Below are 22561 nucleotides of genomic sequence, written 5' to 3'. Positions count from 1 at the left end.
GTTTTACCTGAATCGCACACAACAGTTCCGGGTGGATGACCAGCTCTTTGGCTACGTAGGCACCAAAAAAGGTCGGGCTGTACACAAGCGGACTATCTCCCGATGGGTCGTCTTGTGTATTAAAGCCAGTTATTTTCTGGCAAAAAAGGAACCTCCGGCGGGGTTGCGCGCCCATTCCACCAGGGTGACGGCTGCCACTTCGGCATTGGGACGTGGTGTCCCCTTACAAGACATCTGTCAGGCAGCAACGTGGGCCTCGTTGCACACTTTTACTAGGCATTATTAGCTGGACAGCCAAAGCCGGAGAGACGGCTTCTTTGGCCGTTCTGTCCTCCGGGACCTCCTGGTATGATCTTGGTTTGCAGACCCACCACAGGGGTTGGTATTGCTGGGGTATCCATTCTAAGGTAAGGAATCTATCACTAACGTGTTTCTTTCAGATGAACAAGTTACTTACCTTCGGTAACTATATATCTGTAGGAAACAGTTTGTGATAGATTCCTTACCGCCCCACCCATCCTCCCCGTTCTGCGAAGTGATTTCTAGAGTTAAGGTCATCCCTATTAGGGCCCTAGTTTTCTATGCACCAGTGGTCAGTATCTTGCATGGGTCTGCGTACCTGGCGCAGAAAGTCGTGTACAGAACTGACGTCCGCATGCGAGGGCAGCGTCATCTAGGCGACCACGATGCCACCTTCCGACGCGCAGGGAAACTACTGACAAACTTTCCGGATCCAGTCTGACGCTTTGAGGTAATTCTAAGGTAAGGAATCCACATCTAACTAATGTTTCTCTCAGATATATCGTTACCGAAGGGAAGTAACTTGTGCTTTAAGCATCTTGCAATGTAAGCATTTTTGTGTATAGATTTAGTATGTTCACTATTTCATTATCTTTCAAGTTTCTTTAGGATGACAGAAGCGAGTGTCCAACTATAAAATGTGAACTATGTGCTCTTTTCAGGCCGGGGCAGAGGAGAGAGTGGATTTTACCAAAGAAGTATTGAAGATGGCGAGGTGGCCTTTGGTCGTGGAGCCCGAGAGATTCATAGGAGTCAAAGCTGGGATGATAGGTAAAGTACCTTAATCTCTCTTCTGCCTTTGATTCTCTCCTCAGCTGGACAGCTGCTGATTTATGTGGGTTAATGGTGCCTTGATTTCCCTACATCATCCTTCGATGTATAATGAGGATATACTTCAGCCTCTTTTTGGGCTTTTAGTTCTGTTTAGAGTGCTGTAGTGGGTATTCCTTGCCAAAGGACTTGCTGATTCCTTATACTAAAATCTAATCGTAGACTTCCTAAAGCCAGCTATGGTGTAATTGTTTCTTAATAGTCATGTATACATTCTTACTCTAGTCTTTCTGTACAGTATTCTTGAGACACTGTAGAGAGATAGGGCCGGTAACCACCTTCTAAAACTTTGTACTAAATAGGTATGCACAACATTAAGATTGGCGTGGAATGGGGCTATTCAAATTGAGACATTTTCGACTTCTGAGCCATTTGCAATCTGGTGTAGCATTAGAGAAACTGTCCAGCCTTTTACACACCAAGTCCTCCTTAAGGCTTTCTTCTTTGTTTGCAGCATGTTTTTGACCAACTTCTCTACAGTATACTGCCTGTAGTGTTGGGTTTTCTATACTACAGTTTCTTTACTTCAAAGATTGTGTTTTGGTGTGGAGAATGACTTGTGATCTCGTAGTCCAAACACGCAATGCATCGACATGCAGATTCCCCCACTTCTTTTTTTAGGTCTCTCCTGCACCAGCGCATGCGGTGCTCTGGCGAGACTTTTAGTAAGGGCTTCAGAAAATGCTTCCACTGTGGCCTAGAGCTTGCGGTGACGCGCGCGTGCAGCCACCTGGTTTCAGCACCCGAGGTGCCATCTGGAGCGCGATCACTTTTGCTGCTGTCCTCTTTGCTCGCGCGCACTCAACTCTCTCACCACTCGTGTTTTTTTTTGGTTTTTTTTGCACGCGCGCACACACAACTCCTGGGCTTGCGGTATCACCAGGCATAAAGCATGCGCCACCTTTCTCCGGTTATGCACGCCATGGCGTCCTTCATCCTGCTTGTCTTTTCTCCAAGCAGGTCTTGGTGTGTATGCTGCTGCTCTAACTTCGAGTGCTCGGGCCAACCACGGTATCTGAAGTCGTTGGCTCCTGCGTGTGTGACCAGAGAGCTTCACTAGGTTCAAGGCATGTGGGCTGCTGAATTCATATCTGTGCATAGATCGCCGCCTAGTATTGGGTCCGGATGATTGCACATTGTTGTCCTGGAAGAGTCTTCGAAGTATCCTGAGATGGGTGACTCCTCCCCTGGACCACAGTGCGCATGGGCATCTTCTCCATCCCCAGATTGTTTTTTTCCGCCATTGGGTTCGGATGCAACTATCTTAGCTCAACTTCGGAATACTTAGTTTTAGGCCAAAAGGCCTATAGTTTTCGTCGGTACAGTTACCGTTCGGTGTCGACTACTAGTTCTAGTGCTCCACACCCTCTTCAAAATTTCGGACCGAATTGGTCCAAACTTCGACGCTCGATCGACGATGGAATCGAGAACTCCGTTCAAGAGGTGTCCGTTGTGCCACGCCAAGTACCCTCACATCGACGTCCACCCGGTCTGTAACAAATGTCTCTCGCCGGATCACGACGAATCGAAATGCATGGCCTGCGCGCGGTTCCGATCCAAGAAAACTCTACGGAACCGACGGGCAGCGAGGCTCGAGGTGCAGCAGGCAGCGCCCGCACCCACCAACATATTCAGCACCGAGGACGCAGAGAGCGTGGAAGAAATACTATCTAGCCCCGCTTCAGAGCATGGTTCCCGATCGGAAGAAGACAACGAAGAGCTCTTTCGACGTGAAGAAGCCGTCGACGAGGTATGGGACTTCGACGAAGCCTATGGGGCTGAAGAAGACAGCTCTCCCGAGGAGCTAGGCCTATCCGTCGAAACGGAGGCCGAAATTAGTCGTCGGGCTCCGGTCGAGGGGATCGCCTTCGGGCCTTACCCAAGACCTAATCCATGGTTCCTCGGCCCCGCCTTCCGGCCCGGCATCGGACACTATGCAAGAGCCAATATTACCCAAGACGACCGGGTTGTTAAACCCTGCCACATCCATCGCTCCAGTCCCTTCGAAATCAAAAGCGAAACTGGTGGTGGTCGGATCAAAGGCGTCAACAGTCCACTGCACCGACGCCGAAGAAAGTCGTCGGCTCCGACCGCGTACAGAAAGACTTCGGCGCCGAGCTCACCGCAGCAGACGCGGTCGACGCACAAAAGAAGCGCGCCCTCGGTCACCACAAGGCACCGACACCTTCGGCGCCGACACCGAAGCCTGCAACCTCCGCAGTCAAAATGGCCGCCTCGGCTGCGTCGACGCCTAAAGCACCGATGCCGAAGAAGTCCTCGACTACGTCGACCATCGATGCATCCCTTCAGACCAGTGACCCCCCTTCCGACAAAAAACTCGGGGTCGGCCTCCACGCCTACTACCAAGATGCCCACCAAACCACCATCTCAGTTTGCTGTGCAACAGGTCTCTGCATCTCTACAACGTATCCGGGACCGGGCAGCCCTCCACGCTACCTCGGGTCCCGACACTACCTCACTCTGTAGAGCGCACTCGGAGCCCACCAACATTACCTTTGGGCTGCCGCCGACATCGGCACCGAAACTCTTTCAAATTCGGACACGTGTCCTCCACACACAGTCCACCACCTCTGGCCTAACAGAACGAGACTCTTCAGGGCCACAATTTATCGACGCCGACACTGGCAGGCTCATGCTCCACAAGCGCAAAATCACGCCAGTCAGGGAAGAGGTGCCATACAAAATTCCCCTCAAACGCAAGCTACCGGCGGAGCAGGAACCAGTGCTACAAGAACACTTCCATCCCCTCCAAATGGATCTGCAGTCCTTTTCTCCTACCCCTTCTGAATCGGACCCGATGCAGGAATATGGTGGGGATGATACCATCTACCCCGGGGACGCAGATCCCGTTGAAACGCAAGATCCTGATCAGGCATGGGATGACCCCACAGACCAAAGTGTCACGCCACATACTCAGGATGCGCAACTCTACAACATTAAAACGTCTCCTACAGAGGACACGGCCGCATTTAATGCCCTTATCGAACAGGCTGCTGCTCATCATGGGGTGGAGCTACATTCCGACGCCATTGAGGAGGACTTCCTGCTTGACACTTTCGCATCTTCAGAAAGGACTGTCAAGACTCTGCCCATGCTTAAAGGGATTCTGAAGCCTGCCAAAGACCTTTTCAAGGACACCACAAGAGCCCGGGTGTTAAACCCCAGGATTGAAAAGAAATATAAGCCTGCACCTGGTGACCCTAAATACATTAGGGGTCAGTTGCCATTAGACTCTATGGTGGTTGCCAACGCTCGTAAAAGAGCCCACTCACAGACAACTGGTGATGCTCCTCCCCCAGAAAAAGAGTCAAAGGTCCTTGAAACATCGGGCAAACGTGTTGCAGCGCAAGCAGCCAATATCCTGCGCATTGCCAATACACAGGCACTCCTGGCACGTTATGACAGGTCACATTATGACACGCTAGAGTCACTGCTCCAACCCCTACCGGAGGAGTATAAAGAGTCAGCCGAACTCCTCATTAGAGAAGGACAACTCCTCACTAATGCGTCCATAAAATGCGCCCTAGACGCAGCTGACACAGCGGCCAGGGCAATAAACACAAGTGTCATGCTGCGACGCCATGCCTGGTTATGCATCTCAGGCTTCAAACCCGAGATCCAAAACAATATCCTCAACTTACCGGTTAACCCGGAATTTTTATTTGGCCCAGACGTTGACACTACCCTAGAGAAAATAAAAAAGGACACAGATACTGCCAAATCTATGCGGGCGCTACAAACCCAACAATTTCGTAGTGGCTCCTTTCGTCGCACTGGAAATAGGGGAACGTCAAGGGGTCAGGGGTCACAACAACAGTATGCTAAAGGTGGCACACAAACCACCTACGACAAAAACAACAGGGGTGGATATCGTGGATCCAGCACCAAGGGCAGGGGACGTGGATATGGCAACACCAGGTCCTCCCCAAAAAACAAACAGTGACGCCCTCTCCCTACCCCCGACCACTTAACACCTGTCGGGGGACGACTCCAGCTGTTCCTGCCTGCATGGAAGAACATCACCACGGACAGGTGGGTCAGGGACATCATTCAACATGGGTACTGTCTAGAACTAACCTCCACTCCACCCAACAAACCACCAAAGCACCGTCCTATGTCAGCCGAACACTTAGATTTACTCCAGCAAGAAGTGCTTGCTATGCTCGCAAAAGGAGCCATAGAAGTAGTGCCCATCGCCCAGCAGGGCACAGGGGTGTACTCTCTGTACTTCTTGATCCCAAAAAAGGACGGCTCGCTCAGACCTATCCTAGACCTGCGACCCCTAAACCTATATATACTATTGGAGCATTTCCATGTGCTCACCCTCCAACATGTTCTCCCACTACTCAGTCAGGGAGATTTCCTAGCTACGCTAGACCTGAAGGATGCATACTTCCACATACCAATACACCCTTCACACAGAAAATACCTCCGATTCACCATTCAAGGTTATCACTATCAGTTCAAAGTTCTCCCCTTCGGAGTAACAACAGCACCCAGGGTCTTTACCAAGTGCCTAGCGACAGTGGCCGCGCATCTGCGAAGGCAAAATATTCACGTCTTCCCTTATTTGGACGACTGGCTAGTTCAGGCCAAGTCAGCACAACAATGTGCCACCCACATGTCCCACACCATTCACCTTCTTCACGGTCTGGGATTCTCACTAAATTACCCAAAATAAAGTCTCCAAACTGCGCACGTACAACAGTACTTAGGCGCGACAATCAACACTCTGGCTGCCACAGCTCAGCCAACTTTAGTGAGAATCAACAGCATACAACTGCTGATCTCAAAATTCAAACCTCAACACTCCCTTCCAGCGCGAGTGTTCATGCAGTTAATAGGCATGATGGCCTCCTGCATCTTCATAGTCCCACACGCGAGACTACATATGCGCCCGCTTCAGGAGTGCCTAGCACGTCAGTGGAATCAGGCTCAAGGACAGTTGAAAGACCTAGTGTTGGTGAGCGGTCGGGCATACAACTCTCTGCATTGGTGGAATCCACAAAACCTTTGCAAGGGCCGACCGTTCCAAGAGCCTGTTCCACAAATAATACTGACAGCGGACGCGTCTCTCCAGGGATAGGGGAGCTCATGTACTCAATTACACAGTGTAGGGACTATGGACTACACAACAAAAGAAGATGCACATCAACCTTCTGGAACTGATGGCAATCTTCCTGGCAATGAAAGCATTCAAAGTACACCTGTGCAACAAAGTCGTGTTGATCTGGATGGACAACATGACTGCCATGTACTACATACAGAAGCAGGGAGGAACACACTCTCCACAGTTGTCTCATCTGGCTCAGAGCATGTGGAAGTGGGCCATTCAGAGGAACATATTCCTCATGGCGGAACACCTCCCGGGCAAGGACAACCAGATGGCGGATCTGCTCAGCAGACACAGCCACCAAATGCACGAGTGGGAGCTACATCCATCAGTACTCCAACCATACTTCCAGCAGTGGGGTCATCGAGAGATAGACCTATTCGCCACAAGGAAAAACCCAAAATGCCAAAGCTTTGCCGCCAGGTTTCCGCATCCACAGTCGCAGGGCAATGCGATATGGATGAACTGGTCAGGCAGATTTGCGTACGCTTTTCCCCCAGCGCCATTATTACCGCTAGTATACATCTACCATCCGTATAAATCTACCATCCGTATACATCTAACCGCAATAGCGGCCTATCTTCAGAACAGGCAGCACCTCTCTTTATTCAAAGTGCCTGCCATCAAAGCCTTCTTAGAGGGACTCAAAAGAGTGATTCCTCCAACTCACCCACCGGCACCGGTGTGGAACCTGAATGTGGTCCTCACAAGATTAATGGGTCCACCTTTTGAACCTCTACATTCATGTGAGATTCAATTCCTCACCTGGAAAGTAGCCTTCTTAGTGGCAATCACTTCGTTGAGAAGAGTTAGTGAACTCCAGGCACTAACCATTCAAGAGCCATTCATACAGGTTCACGCAAACAGAGTTGTACTACGTACTAACCCCACTTTCATGCCTAAAGTGATATCGCAGTTCCACATGAATCAAACTATTGAACTGCCTGTTTTCTTTCCAAATCCAGAAAATGTCGCGGAGAGAATGCTCCATACACTAGATGTAAAGAGGGCCCTCATGTACTATATAGACAGAACAAAGGATTTTAGGAAAACAAAACTGTTCGTTGCCTTTTCTCCACAACACAAGGGCAACGCCATTTCCAAAGCAGGGATAGCCAGATGGATCGTTAAATGTATTCAAATTTGCTATGAAAAAGCTAAACGCACATTAACGATTCCTCCCAGAGCCCACTCAACACGAAAGTTAGGGGCGTCCATGGCTTTCCTAGGGAATATTCCTTTAGAGGAAATATGTAGAGCAGCCACATGGTCCACTATACATACATTTACAAAACACTACTGTGTAGATTTACATTCCAAACAGCAGGCAGCTGTAGGACAGGCTGTTCTCAAGACCCTTTTTCAGACTGCTGCAGCTGGCATGGGCAGCCGCCGCTAATGGAGGGACTGCTATATAATCTATGCACAGATATGAATTCAGCAGCCCACATGCCTCGAACTGAATATGCTACTTACCAGTATGCATCTGTTCTTGGCATGTAGGGCTGCTGACATTCATATCGCCCACCCTCCTCCCCGGCGCCTGTAGCGGCTGCAGCACTCAATTACTGTATAGCATGGTCATCACTTACGGTATCTACTCCATCACTGCCACAATGGCGAAAAACAATCTAAGGATGGAGAGGATGCCCATGCGCACTGTAGTCCAGGGGAGGAGCCACCTATCTCGTGATACTTCGAAGACTCTTCCAGGACAACAATGTGCAATCATCCGGACCCAACACTAGGCGGCGATCTATGCACAGATATGAATGTCAGCAGCCCTACATGCCGAGAACAGATGCCTACTGGTAAGTAGCCTATTCAACATACTTTACAGTAGTAATGCAGTTTGTAAACCGTTTGAATTGTAATTGTATATGGACTTTGTTTTCACTTGCAGTATGGTTTCAGAGAAGTGCAATTTAAAGAATTTCTTTAGGTTTTCAAACTCCACACTTCGACATTTTTCCAGGAAAAACAGTCAACGTTATCCTATGGAAGAAAATAGTGTTATTGGTTTTGAGGTAAGTATTTAGTAGTGGGAGTTGAGGTTCTGGGGGTAGACTCGTGGTTCCCCAGAGTCAGGGATGCACTCTAGTGACACCCTCAGCGGCACTAGGGCAGCCGGGTGCAGAGTGCTGAGGCCCAGTGTTATCCAATGGGTGCTAGGGGGCCTCCGGTTGGTGGCTGCTGACCAGCAGGCCACTTGGTTGTTGGAGCAAAGCTCCTGGACTTTAGCTCAGGGCAAATGGAGAAACAAAGTAGCTCCAGAGGTGCACCCTCAGCAGTACTAGGGAGGCCGGGCAGGGTGCTGTATCGACGTTGCGTGCTCTCTTGGCAATTGTGAACCTCCAGTTTGCAAAGGCATTACCGGCTTGGGGTTGAAGGTCTTCCATGTGCGACCACCACTTCGCGAGGTAAGTTGGGAAGTTAGGGGTTGGTTAGGCACTGCCGGTTTGGCCACCCAATGCCGTGGGGCGTCTTGTTCAGGGGTGCCTTTTGGGGTTGGCTCTTACCAGCTCCTGGTCCCCCTTGGGGGGGACCTTCTGGATTTAGGCTGCAGGCGTCAGCTTGAGGCAGGTCAGGTTTGAGGTGGAGACAGGCCGGTAGGGCTGGGGCCAAGCCAGTGGGCGTCTTCGTCTTAGCTTTGGCACAGCTATTCAGTCCTTTTTGTAGTTTCTTTTTGTCTGAGGAAGCAAGGTTCAGGGATTCCCCTAAATAATAGATTTAGGGCTGTTACAGATAGGTAAAAGGTAGGGGACCAATGGGTCCCTTCCCTGGGGTGGTTAAACCCAGTTTTATGACTCCCTCCAGTTGGAGGGGGGCATGGGCCTGCCCACCCCCCACCCCCCCCTGGAGAGTTGTGGAAGCACAACTGAGAGTTGTGCTTCACCTTGGCATCCCCACCTGAGCGGTGGAGTTGGCAGAGGTTGGCACACCTCTTATCCTCACCAGTTTTTACCGCCGGTTCTCCTGCTTAAGGTGGGGGTCAGAACCAGTGGGAACCAGTTCCTGAAAGCAGCAAGTGGCCTGGGGAAGCTCACAAAGACGGAAAGCCGTTGAAGCTTCCCTTTTGTGAACCCTGCCCATCCTGGGGAGGAGGCTTGACACCTCGTCCCAGGATGTGCATTGTTTCAGGCCCCAGAGAGCAGAAGGCTCTCGACCCAGGGGTCCAGAAACATGTCCGGTGGTGGCAGCTGAAAGCAGCCATTCAGCATGGACACTAGTGGCAAGTTCGTTTTCAGGAGGCATCTCTAAGATGCCCTCTGTGTGCATGTTTCATGAACTCCCACACTGGCATCAGTGTGGGTATAATATGTTGAAAAGTTGATACCAAACTTCTAAGTTTTCAGTGTAGCCATTATGGTGCTGTGGAGTTCGTAATGACTAACTCCCAGCACCATATACTCTTAATTGCAGATCTGCACTTACAGGGCCTAGGAATGGACCAGGGTACTATAGGGGTACAGGGCTCTTGCACCTGTACCCTCACCATTGGTATAGTGCACCCAGCTAGAGGGTGCCTTATCTATACCAGGGCAGTGGGTTGTAGGCATGGCACACAGATGTGCCATGTCGTCTCTTCCCTTTGTTCTGCACCAAAACGCAGCCTGCAAAGGCAGTGTGTGTATGTGATGGTACAGAATCTCTAATGGTGGCACAATAAGTGCTGCAGCCCTTAGAGGCCTTCTGGTACCATATACCAGGGGCTGACCTGTGGGCAGAGATGCCAATTGGGTTTAGGCTTCAATGCTGTTTAAGGGAAAGAACTTAGGCCCTGGGTACCTGATTAGCACGAGCCCAGGGCACACCCAGTGAAAGTACATCAGCAATTCAGCAAAAAGTGGGGCAACCATGCAGAAATATTGCACTTTCTCAAAGCGTTTGCATGCAGATGTGTCTCCTGGTACAGGGAGGTGTTCTCTATTTTTGGTGCTCAAGCTCTGCCTTTGCTGCTTGCCTTTGGCTTGCAACATTGCTATTCAATATTCTCTGAAAATTGTATTTGACGGTCAGCGAGCAGAAAGGCAGGGAGTGTTTTATCGCATTAATCTGCCCTGCTCACCCCTCCCGGCTACCAATGAAGACAGGAAACATCTCCCAAATCTTCCTCTGGCGATATGTTATTCTGGTGGCAGCGGATAAATCCTTTCCTACTCTCAATCTGCCAATCATAAGAGCTCTTTCCTGGTGAGTTATTTTATGCGGACAAAAAGGCCTACTGCCCCCTCCCAAATTGTGGCAATTGCTGTGTAGCTCAGCAATACGAATTCACCATGTCACACGCTCTCTCAAGGTTAGGTGAATGCTCGTCTGCCTTTATCCAGCTCATGCCGTCTTATCTGATATGTTCTGCTGCATGCACTCTTGTTTTCATTGCATTGATCTGTGTTTATATCTGGTAATTGTAGGGAGACATCTGCTTTACCACATCATGGAGAGATTAGCATCTATTCAAAATGTAACGTTGGGTGATGTAGTACTTGAATTTTAGCTCTTCAAATGTATTTTGTCACCTTTTGATTTAAAACTGCTTTTGACATAAATTAATGACATGACAGTCAGTGTTTCGATTTCAATCCCGCGATTGTAGCAAAGTCGTATTTGTCCCATTCAGATCTTATGCTAAATATAGTTATCCACGACTTTTAGCTTGCCCTTACCATGAAGGTCTTCTGCGTTCCAAGTGGACGCTCTTGAGGGCAGTTCGTGGAGGAGTGGATGTGAGCTTGAGGGACCAAAAGTTTAATAATGTGCTACGATGGGGGTTGTGCTTATTTTAAAATGTTTTGATAGTTCCCTGGATCTCAAGCTTGCGTCTCACTCCTCTTTCCGAATGCAAGCAGATGCTAGTCTAGATGGTTCTATTAAATATCACCCTCACCTATTTCTTACCTTGTTCACCCTCACCCAACCTTTACTCCTTCTCCTGTGTGGTCTGCAGTCCTTCATCCGTCCATTTTCAAACATGCTTAAGATGCTGGACACATTGGTTACACACATGGTGATTATTTTTTTGCTTCGTGATAGCCCTCTTTTCATAATTTGTTTTTTTTCAATTTTTTCCTTGCCTCTCAAAGGCTGATTATTCTTTCTGACATTCCTCTCATCTGTTAGTCGATCGTCTTGCTCAGAGTACCCCGCAAGTAGAGACGTCACAGCCGAGGGTCACTTAGCTGAAAGGAGGTTAAGAGAATGGTTTCCACTTTTCTGGTCGTGATGTCAATGTGAGAAGCTCATCCTCACCCTTTTTCAGTATCTTGTGAGCTGAAGTCTTTAACACCACTAAATATAACAATATGTGCTGCTTTTCTAGTTCACTCAGTCAAGAAAGAACACCAGCAGTATGTTCTGTGCCGGAAATTGTACAATACCAGCCAGCATTGCATGTTTTTTTTTTCTTTATAGATGCAGATTACGAAACTGCATGTAAGATTTTGTCTGGAAGGTCTGAATTTATTAACTAATTGTAGTTTCTTCTTGAATGTTGCCTTTCCATGCAGGGTTAGTAGAGCGTCAGGAGATAGTTGACCTACAGCTTAATCTGTTTTGTTACTTTAAGGATTATCTCAAGAATTGTCTTCGAAAAGCATCAGTTGATGGTTTGATGGAATATGATTTTCATCATGTTTGCGTCTTGTAACAGGCTATGGTAGAAATGGTTCTACCCTTAAGTTCCCAAGTAGAGGTAATAGTTACAATTTCTGAGTATTATCCACTTGGCATGCTCCATTTTGTGATGTGTATGAAACAAATTGTGCTCTTCAGAATACTTAAGAATATCCAGAAAATGCCACTCTCAATTGAAACAGGCACATGTAACCAGAATCTCAGTTACATCTCACTATGACGAAAATGTATACTTCATTAATTAAAAAGAAAAATAAAAAAAAAGAAACTTGGATTACTTGAAGTTTAGCTATGTTGTTTACATTTCGTGTTATGAAGATAGGCTGTCCATTTCATATTATAAGTATTATATTTTTTTCTGCATTTGGAGCTTGCCCACACATTTTTCTTAACTGCATACAGTACCTGGGCTTGCTCACAGGAAAATGTTTAGTCTTATTGAAATTAGGACTAAGATTAACAAAATGTAAGTGTATTAAACTTCAAGTTAACTCCATTTGTTGTCATTGTAGTATAAAGAGGTTCCCATCACTGTAGGGTATAGGATATTGATACCTACGACTTTGTTGTTACATGTACCTGCCAAAACCCCTCAAACTAAAACTGGTTGACTAAGTTACTCCATTTTCAGTGAAATAGTTCATTTTGACTTTTTAGTCACTTGCTTAGACTTGCCAGTTTGGGGACACTGTGTGAGAAAGTGCCATCTTTCTTGCATGGTATGCCCCCACTTTCTGCTAAATTGCTGAATGTACTTTGAGTGTACCCTGGGTTCCTGCCAATCAGGTGCCCAGGGCCTATGTTCCTTCCTTAAACCACACCAACTCCAAATTGGCAAACCCTAGCCACATGTCAGCCCCTAGTAAATGGTACCCTAGGTACCCAGGGCCTTGTGGCCAGGGAAGGCCTCTAAGGGCTGCAGCACTCATTGTGCCACCCTCAGAGGCCCTGTACCCTTACACACGCACTGCCCTTGCAGGCTGAGTGTCTGGGTGCAGGACAAAACAAAGAGTCGACATGGCACACATCACTGTGTACCATGCCCATCACCTACACTGCCAAGGCATATGTCAGCCACCCCTCTAGCTGGGTGCATTACGCCTATGGTGTGGGAGCAGGAGCCCTGTGCCCCTACAGTACCCGGGTCCATTCCTGGGCACTGTAAGTGCAGTGCTGTCATTTAAGAGTACATGGTGCTGAGAGCTTGTCAAACACGAGCTCCACAGCACCATATTGGCAACACTGAAGCCTGGGAAGTTTGGTATCAAACTTCTCAGCACATTGAACCCACACTGATGCCAGTGTAGGATTTAATGTACTAAGCACCCCAGAGGGCATCTTAGAGATGCCCCCTTACAGCTAACTTACAATCCACGTCTGCTCTGAGGCTGCCCAGGCTGCCACACAGCAGACACGTTGCTGGACCCCTGGGTGGGAGAGCCCCTGCTCTCCCGGGCCTGCAACAATGCACATCCTGGGTGAGGTGAGAAATCTCCTCCCCCAGGATGAGCAAAGGGAAGCTTCAAAGGCAGGCCGCCATTTGGAGTTTCCCCAGGCCACTGCAACCCCCCACTCTGGCGGAAAGCTTGGCCGGAAACCCCATACAAGGACAGGGGATGTGCCAGCCTGCCCACCCCACCCCTCAGGTGGGGGAGGCGAGGTGAAGCACATCTCCGGGCTCTCGCCATCTTGAAGATGGGAGGCCCTACCCTATCAGGATTAGGCTACTGCCCCCCTCCCACAGGAGAGAGGCAGGATAGGGGGTGTACCCACCCCAGGACAAGGACCCATTGGTCCCTGGCCTTCACCTACCTGTAACGCCCCTAAATCTAGTAATTAGGGGCACCCTGAACCTTCCTTCCTGAGATTCCAGATAGAAAATTACAAGAAGAGCAAGAAGAACAAAGACCTGCCCTGCAGCTGCTAAAAAGAGAAGAAGACACCAACTGCTTAGGCCCCAGCCCTACCGGCCTGTCGACTCTTGAACCTGCACCAGCGCGGCATCTCTCGTGGCCAGCAACCTCACCAACCCCGGAGGACCTGGCTACCTTTTGGCTCTAAGCCCCTGGGACTCCCATGAGTAGAGGCTCTACTCAAGAAACCTATTTTTAACCCCTGGCAGCAGCCCGGAACCACGGACCCAACACACTCTGCACCAGCCAAGCTTGGCCAGTGCCGGAGTGAACAAAGACCCTGAGGACGACCCCACGGCGACTGTGACCCCGGGTCCGGCACCCAAGGACCCCCCTCGACATCCCGGAGGAAGCCTGCAGCCTCAGAACCAAGTGCCAACCCAACCGCGATCAACCAGAGGGTAAGATTCCCGACGTCAAAAGGCACCCCTGCACCCGGCGCCCTGCGGCCCCCTGTGCCCAATCCCGGGGTACCCACCTAACCTACAACTACCCATCTTACCTCTCGAAGTGGTGGTGGCACCTGAAACATCCTCGTCCCCGAGCCTGCAGCCTTTTTCCAAACCGGAACATTCCCATTGATTTCCATTGAGCGCCCGAAGGCTCAAAAGCACCCTGCACCCAGCCGCCCGAGTGGCCCTGGCAGTGCCCTCTCTACACTAACCTACTTCCCCACTTGCCCTGAGTAAGTGACCAGGAGCCCAGCTCCCACAGCCGCGTGGCTTGCCAGACAGCAGCCACCAACCAAGGCCCCCCTATCCCTCATAGGATAACATTGGGCCTAATTCTCTCTGCACCCGGCCGTCCTGAAACCGCTGAGGGTGAACCAACTGTACCTACCTGACACTGGGGGACCCCTGAGTCCATGCCCGGAATTTCAACTCTGCCAGTCGAGTACTTACCCTTAAACCGCTAATTTCATTTTCCTCATAGGGTAACATTGACTGGCTTTTTCTTCAAAAATCTTCTAAGTGTGAACTTTTCAAAACTGCAAAAATTCACCAAAAATCAGCCAAGTGACAAAAACGAATTTACTCACCTGCTCCTAGGTGAGCTCCCAGTGCTGGATCTTGGTGCCCAGCCCTGACCCTGAAAAGTGTTCACAACTATACTTACCTCTAACTCATTTTTCTCCCATAGGAAACCATTGTCTGCTTTTCTGTGAAATTTCTTCTAAGTGTCTATTTTTGCAAATTTGAAATATTCTTTTAAAATCGTACCATTTCTGCAAACGAAATTACTTACCTGTTTTTGATAAGGACCCCAGTCCTGGGTCTAGGTACCCAGTCCTGGATTACTAAAGTAACGATAAAGTACTCTACCTGCAATTTGAATTTCTTGCCATAGAGATCCATTGAATGTTTTCTTTGAAATATTTTCTAAGTGCTAACTTTTGAAATAGCTAAATATTATTTAAAAATAATTAGTTATTAAGTCGACTTTCATCACTTGATTCTGAATACTGACCCAAGGCTGGTTCTAGGAGCCAGACCTGGAATTCCAAAAGTAATCTGAAAAGCAATTTATTACAAATAACCTGAATTTACCATTGAGCTCAATGCATTGTTATGTTTAGGAAATAGGATTGTTTATTGCAACCAACTGTGACTGTTTACACAAATTTATTGCTTAAGACAAAAGTATTTATATTCAACCTCTCATTCTGAGAAAGTATATTTTTACCCCCTTTGTGGTTCTAAAAATAAAACAAGCATATATTTTATATATATATATAAATCATTGGCCTAGAGTTCAGTTATTGAGTGTGTGAGACCATTTGCTGACTGTGTGTGTACAATAAATGCTTTACACTGTCCTCTGGTACTGCCTTACTGCTCGACCAAGCTACCACTTTTGAGAGTAAGGTCATACCTAACTTTGACCTTTATCAGCCTCTGGGGGACTGTGGACTCTGTACACCCTGTACCTATTAGGGAACAGTATATACAAAGCCACTTTCTCACATTGGTGGATCAGCGGTGGGATACAAACTTGCATTTGTTGGACTACTTGGTTACCATCTGATCACACGACAGAACTCTTAAAAATTGCCTTTAGAATTCTGATTGGTCTTTCCAAAATTACTAAAAGTCTTGCTAGGGCCTTGCTTAAGTCCCATTAGAATTTTAGAAAAATAAGAGTCACTATAGTCAGGGTAATGGGTTAGAACTGTCAGGTTAGAATGTCTCAAACAAACCCAGCTATTAGTGATAATAATAACATGGACCTGGTGGAGGAGCTCGACCTCACACCTTACTTACACTTGTCTTTCAAGGAATTGAGGTCCTTATGTAAACTCAAAAATTTACAAATGGGTCAGCATCCAACCAAACAAGGGCTCCAGGAGCTCCTGGCTGAGTATGCTAAAGACCACCCATCTGAACATGGTGATGGCCAGTCAGATGAGGAAAGGGAAACAGGGGAGGTGGACAGCAACCTCCCCATACTATTCCCTAGGGAGGAGATGGCACCCATACCCTCCAACTCAAGATATAGCATCTGGGCACCTAGAGACCACACAGGTGGCTCTGGTCCCAGAGACAACACTGGGGGACCCCCCAGTGAAGAGGACAGCCTTGTGAGGCTGGCCAGAAGAATAGATCTAGAGTCCAGACTCCTGGCCCTAGAAAAGGAAAGGAGAGAGATGGGTTTAGCACCCATCAATGGTGGCAGCAATAATAAAAACAAGGATAGGGAGGAAACTTCTGACCCTAAAATCCCCAAAGGGATTGTCCCTAAATTTGAGGAAGGTGATGATATCACCAAATGGTTCACAGCCTTTGAGAGGGCTTGTGATATCAGGAAAGTAAAGAAACCTCTCTGGGGGGCACTCCTGTGGGAACTGTTCTCTGGTAACTGCAGGGACAGGCTTCTGACTCTCTCTGGGCCAGAAGCAGGATCCTATGACCTCATGAAGAAAGCTCTGATTGAAGGATTTGGATTCACCACTGAGTATAGAATTAGATTCAGGGAGGGCTCACAAAACCCAGACCCAGTCCTGGATTGATTTTGTAGATTTCTCAGTGAAGACACTGGATGGTTGGTTAGCTGGACATGGTGTGCAGGATTTTACTGGATTGTACAATTTATTCATGAAGGAACATATTTTGAGTAACTGCACAAATGAAAAGTTGCATCAGCATTTGGTAGACCTAGGTCTAATTTCTCCCCAAGAATTGGGAAAGAAGGCGGACCACTGGGTCAAGACTAGGGTGACCAAGACCACCACTGGGGGTGACCAAAAGAAGGTGGTCACAAAACCTCCCCAGGGGAAAGGTGGTGAGAATCCCCAAGATAAAAAGTCTGAGTCTTCCAAAGGGCCCCAAAAACCTGTTCATGTGGGTGGGAGCCAAACTACTCCCTATGTGCCCCAACCATATAGGGGGAAGAACTTTGATCCCTTAAAGGCCTGGTGTAATACCTGTAAGAAGCAGGGACACCTTACTGTAACTTGCCCCCAAAACAAAGCCCCTAAGGCACCCAGTACAGCCACTCCTGGGGCAGCAAGTATACAAATGGGATCAGAGGTGTACCCTGAGCAAATCTGGGAACACACTGAAGCAAGTTTAGTCTCCTTGGGAGAAGTGGAGTTTGCCTCTGTGGCTGTGTGGCCCCCCAACTTAACCCCTTCAGCGCGGCCCGGATTTCCGCGCCACGCTGAAGATTCCGTGCGCGGGCGGGGCCATGACTGAACGGTTCCGTCATAAGCACAGCCCAACCGACGTGCATGACGGAACCGTTCCGTCAAGCGCGTCGAAGGGGTTAATGGAACTAGGGTAGAAGCTCTGAGGGATACAGGTGCCAGTGTCACTATGGTGAAAGACACACTGGTTTCCCCTGAGCAATACTTGATTGGGAAGTCTTACCCAGTCACCAACGCTGACAGTGTCACCACTAGTCATCCCATGGCCATGGTAACATTAGGCTGGGGGGGTGGGGGGGGGGGTTTACTGGCCTGAAACAGGTAGTGGTCTCTCCAAAGTTGCCAGCTGCATGTCTGCTCGGAAATGATCTGGAAACCTCAGCCTGGGCTGAGGTTGAGTTAAAGAGCCATGCTGGGCATCCCTGAATTGGTGTGTGTGCAAACCAGAGCACAGAGCAAGAGGAAGGGTGAAAAAGTAGGTTTGGAGCCTGGAATAATGGCCCAACCAACCAAGAGGAAGGGCAAGAAGACTGGGGGACCAGCTTCTGTACAGCCAAACACTCAGAACCCCTCTCCCCCTGGAGAGGATGTAGATACCCCTGAGGGAACTGAGTCCATGGAGCTTGACCCTTACCAGGTTGAACTCTTGGGCCCAGGGGGACCCTCTAGGGAAGAGCTGTGCCAGGGTCAGCGAGACTGTCCCACTCTTGAAAGCCTGAGACAACAAGCTGCTTCAGAAGCCAGGGGAGATGTCAGTGGTACCCACAGAGCTTATTGGGAAGAGGGATTACTGTATGCTGAGGCAAGAGACCCCACTCCTGGAGCCACCAGGAGGGTGGTAGTGCCACAGAAGTACAGGGAGTTCCTCCTAACTTTGGCTCATGACATCCCCCTAGCTGGACATCTGGGGCAATCCAAAACTTGGGAAAGGTTGTGAGTCACTTTTACTGGCCCCAGATGCACCAAAAGGTGAAGGAGTTTGTCTGCTCCTGTGTTACCTGTCAGGCCAGTGGCAAGACAGGTGGCCACCCAAAGGCCCCCCTCATTCCACTACCAGTGGTGGGGGTCCCCTTTGAAAGGGTAGGTGTGGACATTGTGGGTCCACTTGAACCTCCCACAGCCTCAGGGAACAAATTCATTCTAGTAGTAGTGAATCATGCTACTAGGTATCCTGAAGCAATTCCACTTAGGACTACTACAGCTCCTGCAGTAGCCAAGGCCCTCCTGGGTGTCTTCACCAGGGTGGGTTTTCCTAAGGAGGTGGTTTCAGACAGAGGTTCCAACTTCATGTCTGCTTACCTAACACACATGTGGAAAGAGTGTGGAGTGCAGTAAAAGTTTACTACACCCTACCACCCACAAACCAATGGCCTTGTTGAGAGGTTCAACAAGACATTGAAAGGTATGATCATGGGACTCCCTGAGAAACTCAAAAGGAGGTGGGATGTCCTGTTACCATGCTTGCTTTTCGCTTACAGGGAAGTGCCACAGAAGGGAGTAGGTTTCTCACCCTTTGAACTTCTGTTTGGTCATCCTGTAAGGGGACCACTGTGTCTTGTAAAGGAGGGCTGGGAGAGGCCTCTTCAAGAACCCAAACAGGACATAATGGACTATGTGCTTGGCCTAAGGTCCAGAATGGCTGAGTATATGGAAAAGGCATCCAAGAACCTTGAGGCCAGCCAGGAGCTCCAGAAGCACTGGTATGACCAAAAAGCTGCACTGGTTGAATTTCAACCAGGGCAACAGGTGTGGGTTTTGGAGCCAGTGGCACCAAGGGCTCTCCAAGACAAATGGAGTGGCCCTTACCCTATCCTAGAGAGAAAGAGTGAGGTCACCTATCTAGTTGACCTGGGCACTAGCAGGACACCCAAAAGGGTCATCCATGTGAACTGCCTTAAACTCTACAATGACAGGGCTGACATCACCATGCTGATGGGGACTGATGAAGAACAGGAAGCAGAGAGTGAGCCACTCCCTGACCTCTTATCCTACAGCCCAAAAGATGGGTCAGTAGATGGTGTGATTTTTTTCAGACACCCTCTCTGCCCAACAGCAGACTGACTGCAAGCAAGTCTTGCAACAATATGCTAGCCTCTTTTCCCTGACCCCTGGTCTGACAAGCTGGTGTACCCATGATGTGGACACTGGTGACAGTGCACCTGTCAAGAACAAAATCTATCGACAGTCAGATCAAGTCAAGGAAAGCATCAAAGCTGAGGTCAGCAAGATGCTGGAGTTAGGGGTCATTGAGCCTTCAGAGAGCCCCTGGGCTAGCCCAGTGGTTCTGGTCCCCAAACCTCATCAACAGGGTGAAAAGAGAGAGATGAGGTTCTGTGTGGACTATAGAGGGCTCAACTCTGTCACCAAGACAGATGCTCACCCTATCCCAAGAGCAGATGAACTGATAGACAAATTGGGGGCTGCCAAATTTCTCAGTACCTTTGACTTAACTGCAGGGTACTGGCAGATTGGCATGGCCCCAGGAGCAAAAGAAAAGACAGCATTCTCCACCCCTGATGGGCATTATCAGTTTACTGTGATGCCCTTTGGGTTAAAGAATGCCCCTGCCACCTTCCAGAGGTTGGTGAACCATGTCCTGGCTGGGTTGGAGTCCTTTAGTGCAGCTTATCTTGATGATATTGCTGTCTTTAGCTCCACCTGGCAGGATCACCTGATCCACCTTGGGAAGGTTTTAGAGGCTCTGCAGAGTGCAGGTCTCACTATCAAGGCATCCAAATGCCAGATAGGGCAGGGCACTGTGGTGTACCTGGGCCACCTTGTAGGTGGAGGCCAGGTACAGCCCTTACAACCCAATATCCAGGCCATCATGGACTGGATAGCTCCAACAACCCAGACCCAAGTCAGGGTATTCCTTGGCTTGACTGGGTACTACAGGAGGTTTGTGAAGGGGTATGGGTCCATTGTGACCCCCCTCACAGAACTCACCTCCAGGAAAATGCCCAAGAAAGTTAACTGGACAGTTAGTTGTCAAAAGGCTTTTGACACCCTAAAAGAAGCAATGTGCTCAGCACCAATTCTAAAAGCTCCAGATTATGCCAAGCAGTTCATAGTGCAGACTGATGCCTCTGAGCTAGGGATAGGAGCGGTCCTATCCCAGACCAATGATGAAGGCCAAGACCAACCTGTTGCTTTTATAAGCAGAAGACTACTCCCTAGAGAGCAGCGTTGGAGTGCCATTGAGAGGGAGGCCTTTGCTGTGGTTTGGTCCCTGAAGAAGCTGAGGCCATACTTGTTTGGCACTCACTTCCTAGTTCAAACTGACCACAGACCTCTCAGATGGCTAATGCAGATGAAAGGGGAAAATCCAAAACTACTGAGGTGGTCCATCTCCCTACAGGGAATGGACTTTGAAGTGGAACACAGACCAGGGACTGCCCATGCCAATGCAGATGGACTTTCCAGGTTCTTCCACTTAGACAATGAAGACTCCATAGGACAAGGTTAGTCTCATCACCTTTCGTTTGGGGGGGGTTGTGTGAGAAAGTGCCATCTTTCTTGCATGGTATGCCCCCACTTTCTGCTAAATTGCTGAATGTACTTCGATTGAGTGTACCCTCGGTTCCTGCCAATCAGGTGCCCAGGGCCTATGTTCCTTCCTTAAACCACACAAACTCCAAATTGGCAAACCCTAGCCACATGTCAGCCCGTAGTAAATGGTAACCTAGGTACCCAGGGCCTTGTGGCCAGGGAAGGCCTCTAAGGGCTGCAGCACTCATTGTGCCACCCTCAGAGGCCCTGTACCCTTACACACACACACTGCCCTTGCAGGCTGAGTGTCTGGGTGCAGGACAAAACAAAGAGTCGACATGGCACACATCACTGTGTACCATGCCCATCACCTACACTGCCAAGGCATATGTCAGCCACCCCTCTAGCTGGGTGCATTATGCCTATGGTGTGGGCACAGGAGCAGGAGCCCTGTGCCCCTACAGTACCCAGGTCCATTCCTGGGCACTGTAAGTGCAGTGCTGTCATTTAAGAGTACATGGTGCTGAGAGCTTGTCAAACACGAGCTCCACAGCACCATATTGGCAACACTGAAGCCTGGGAAGTTTGGTATCAAACTTCTCAGCACATTGAACCCACACTGATGCCAGTGTAGGATTTAATGTACTAAGCACCCCAGAGGGCATCTTAGAGATGCCCCCTTACAGGTAACTTACAATCCACGTCTGCTTTGAGGCTGCCCAGGCTGCCACACAGCAGACACGTTGCTGGTCCCCTGGGTGGGAGAGCCCCTGCTCTCCCGGGCCTGCAACAATGCACATCCTGGGTGAGGTGAGAAATCTCCTCCCCCAGGATGAGCAAAGGGAAGCTTCAAAGGCAGGCCGCCATTTGGAGTTTCCCCAGGCCACTGCAACCCCCCACTCTGGCGGAAAGCTTGGCCGGAAACCCCATACAAGGACAGGGGATGTGCCAGCCTGCCCACCCCACCCCTCAGGTGGGGGAGGCGAGGGCAAGCACATCTCCGGGCTCTCGCCATCTTGAAGATGGGAGGCCCTACCCTATCAGGATTAGGCTATTGCCCCCCTCCCACAGGAGAGAGGCAGGATAGGGGGTGTACCCACCCCAGGACAAGGACCCATTGGTCCCTGGCCTTCACCTACCTGTAACGCCCCTAAATCTAGTAATTAGGGGCACCCTGAACCTTCCTTCCTGAGATTACAGATAGAAAATTACAAGAAGAGCAAGAAGAACAAAGACCTGCCCTGCAGCTGCTAAAAAGAGAAGAAGACACCAACTGCTTAGGCCCCAGCCCTACCGGCCTGTCGACTCTTGAACCTGCACCAGCGCGGCATCTCTCGTGGCCAGCAACCTCACCAACCCCGGAGGACCTGGCTACCTTTTGGCTCTAAGCCCCTGGGACTCCCATGAGTAGAGGCTCTACTCAAGAAACCTATTTTTAACCCCTGGCAGCAGCCCGGAACCGCGGACCCAACACACTCTGCACCAGCCAAGCCTGGCCAGTGCCGGAGTGAACAAAGACCCTGAGGACGACCCCACGGCGACTGTGACCCCGAGTCCGGCACCCAAGGACCCCCCTCGACATCCCGGAGGAAGCCTGCAGCCTCAGCACCAAGTGCC

General features: G+C 49.5%; 1 protein-coding gene across 3 annotated transcripts in view; it reads left to right on the top strand.

Moving 5' to 3' along the window:
- GIGYF1 (GRB10 interacting GYF protein 1) overlaps nucleotides 1-22561 on the top strand; it is a 1351771-nt gene that overhangs the window by 419746 nt on the left and 909464 nt on the right. For all 3 annotated transcript variants that reach the window (XM_085637593.1, XM_085637592.1, XM_085637591.1), the window contains exon 8: nucleotides 963-1071. In XM_085637593.1, the coding sequence (XP_085493719.1) occupies nucleotides 963-1071 (109 nt within the window). The remainder of the gene's footprint in view (nucleotides 1-962; nucleotides 1072-22561) is intronic.

The sequence above is a fragment of the Triturus cristatus genome, chromosome 12 (assembly GCF_964204655.1).
Source record: "Triturus cristatus chromosome 12, aTriCri1.1, whole genome shotgun sequence".
Classification (NCBI taxonomy): Eukaryota; Metazoa; Chordata; class Amphibia; order Caudata; family Salamandridae; genus Triturus; species Triturus cristatus.
Note: the sequence above shows the minus strand (reverse complement) of the source record. Positions and strands in the feature narration are given on the sequence as shown.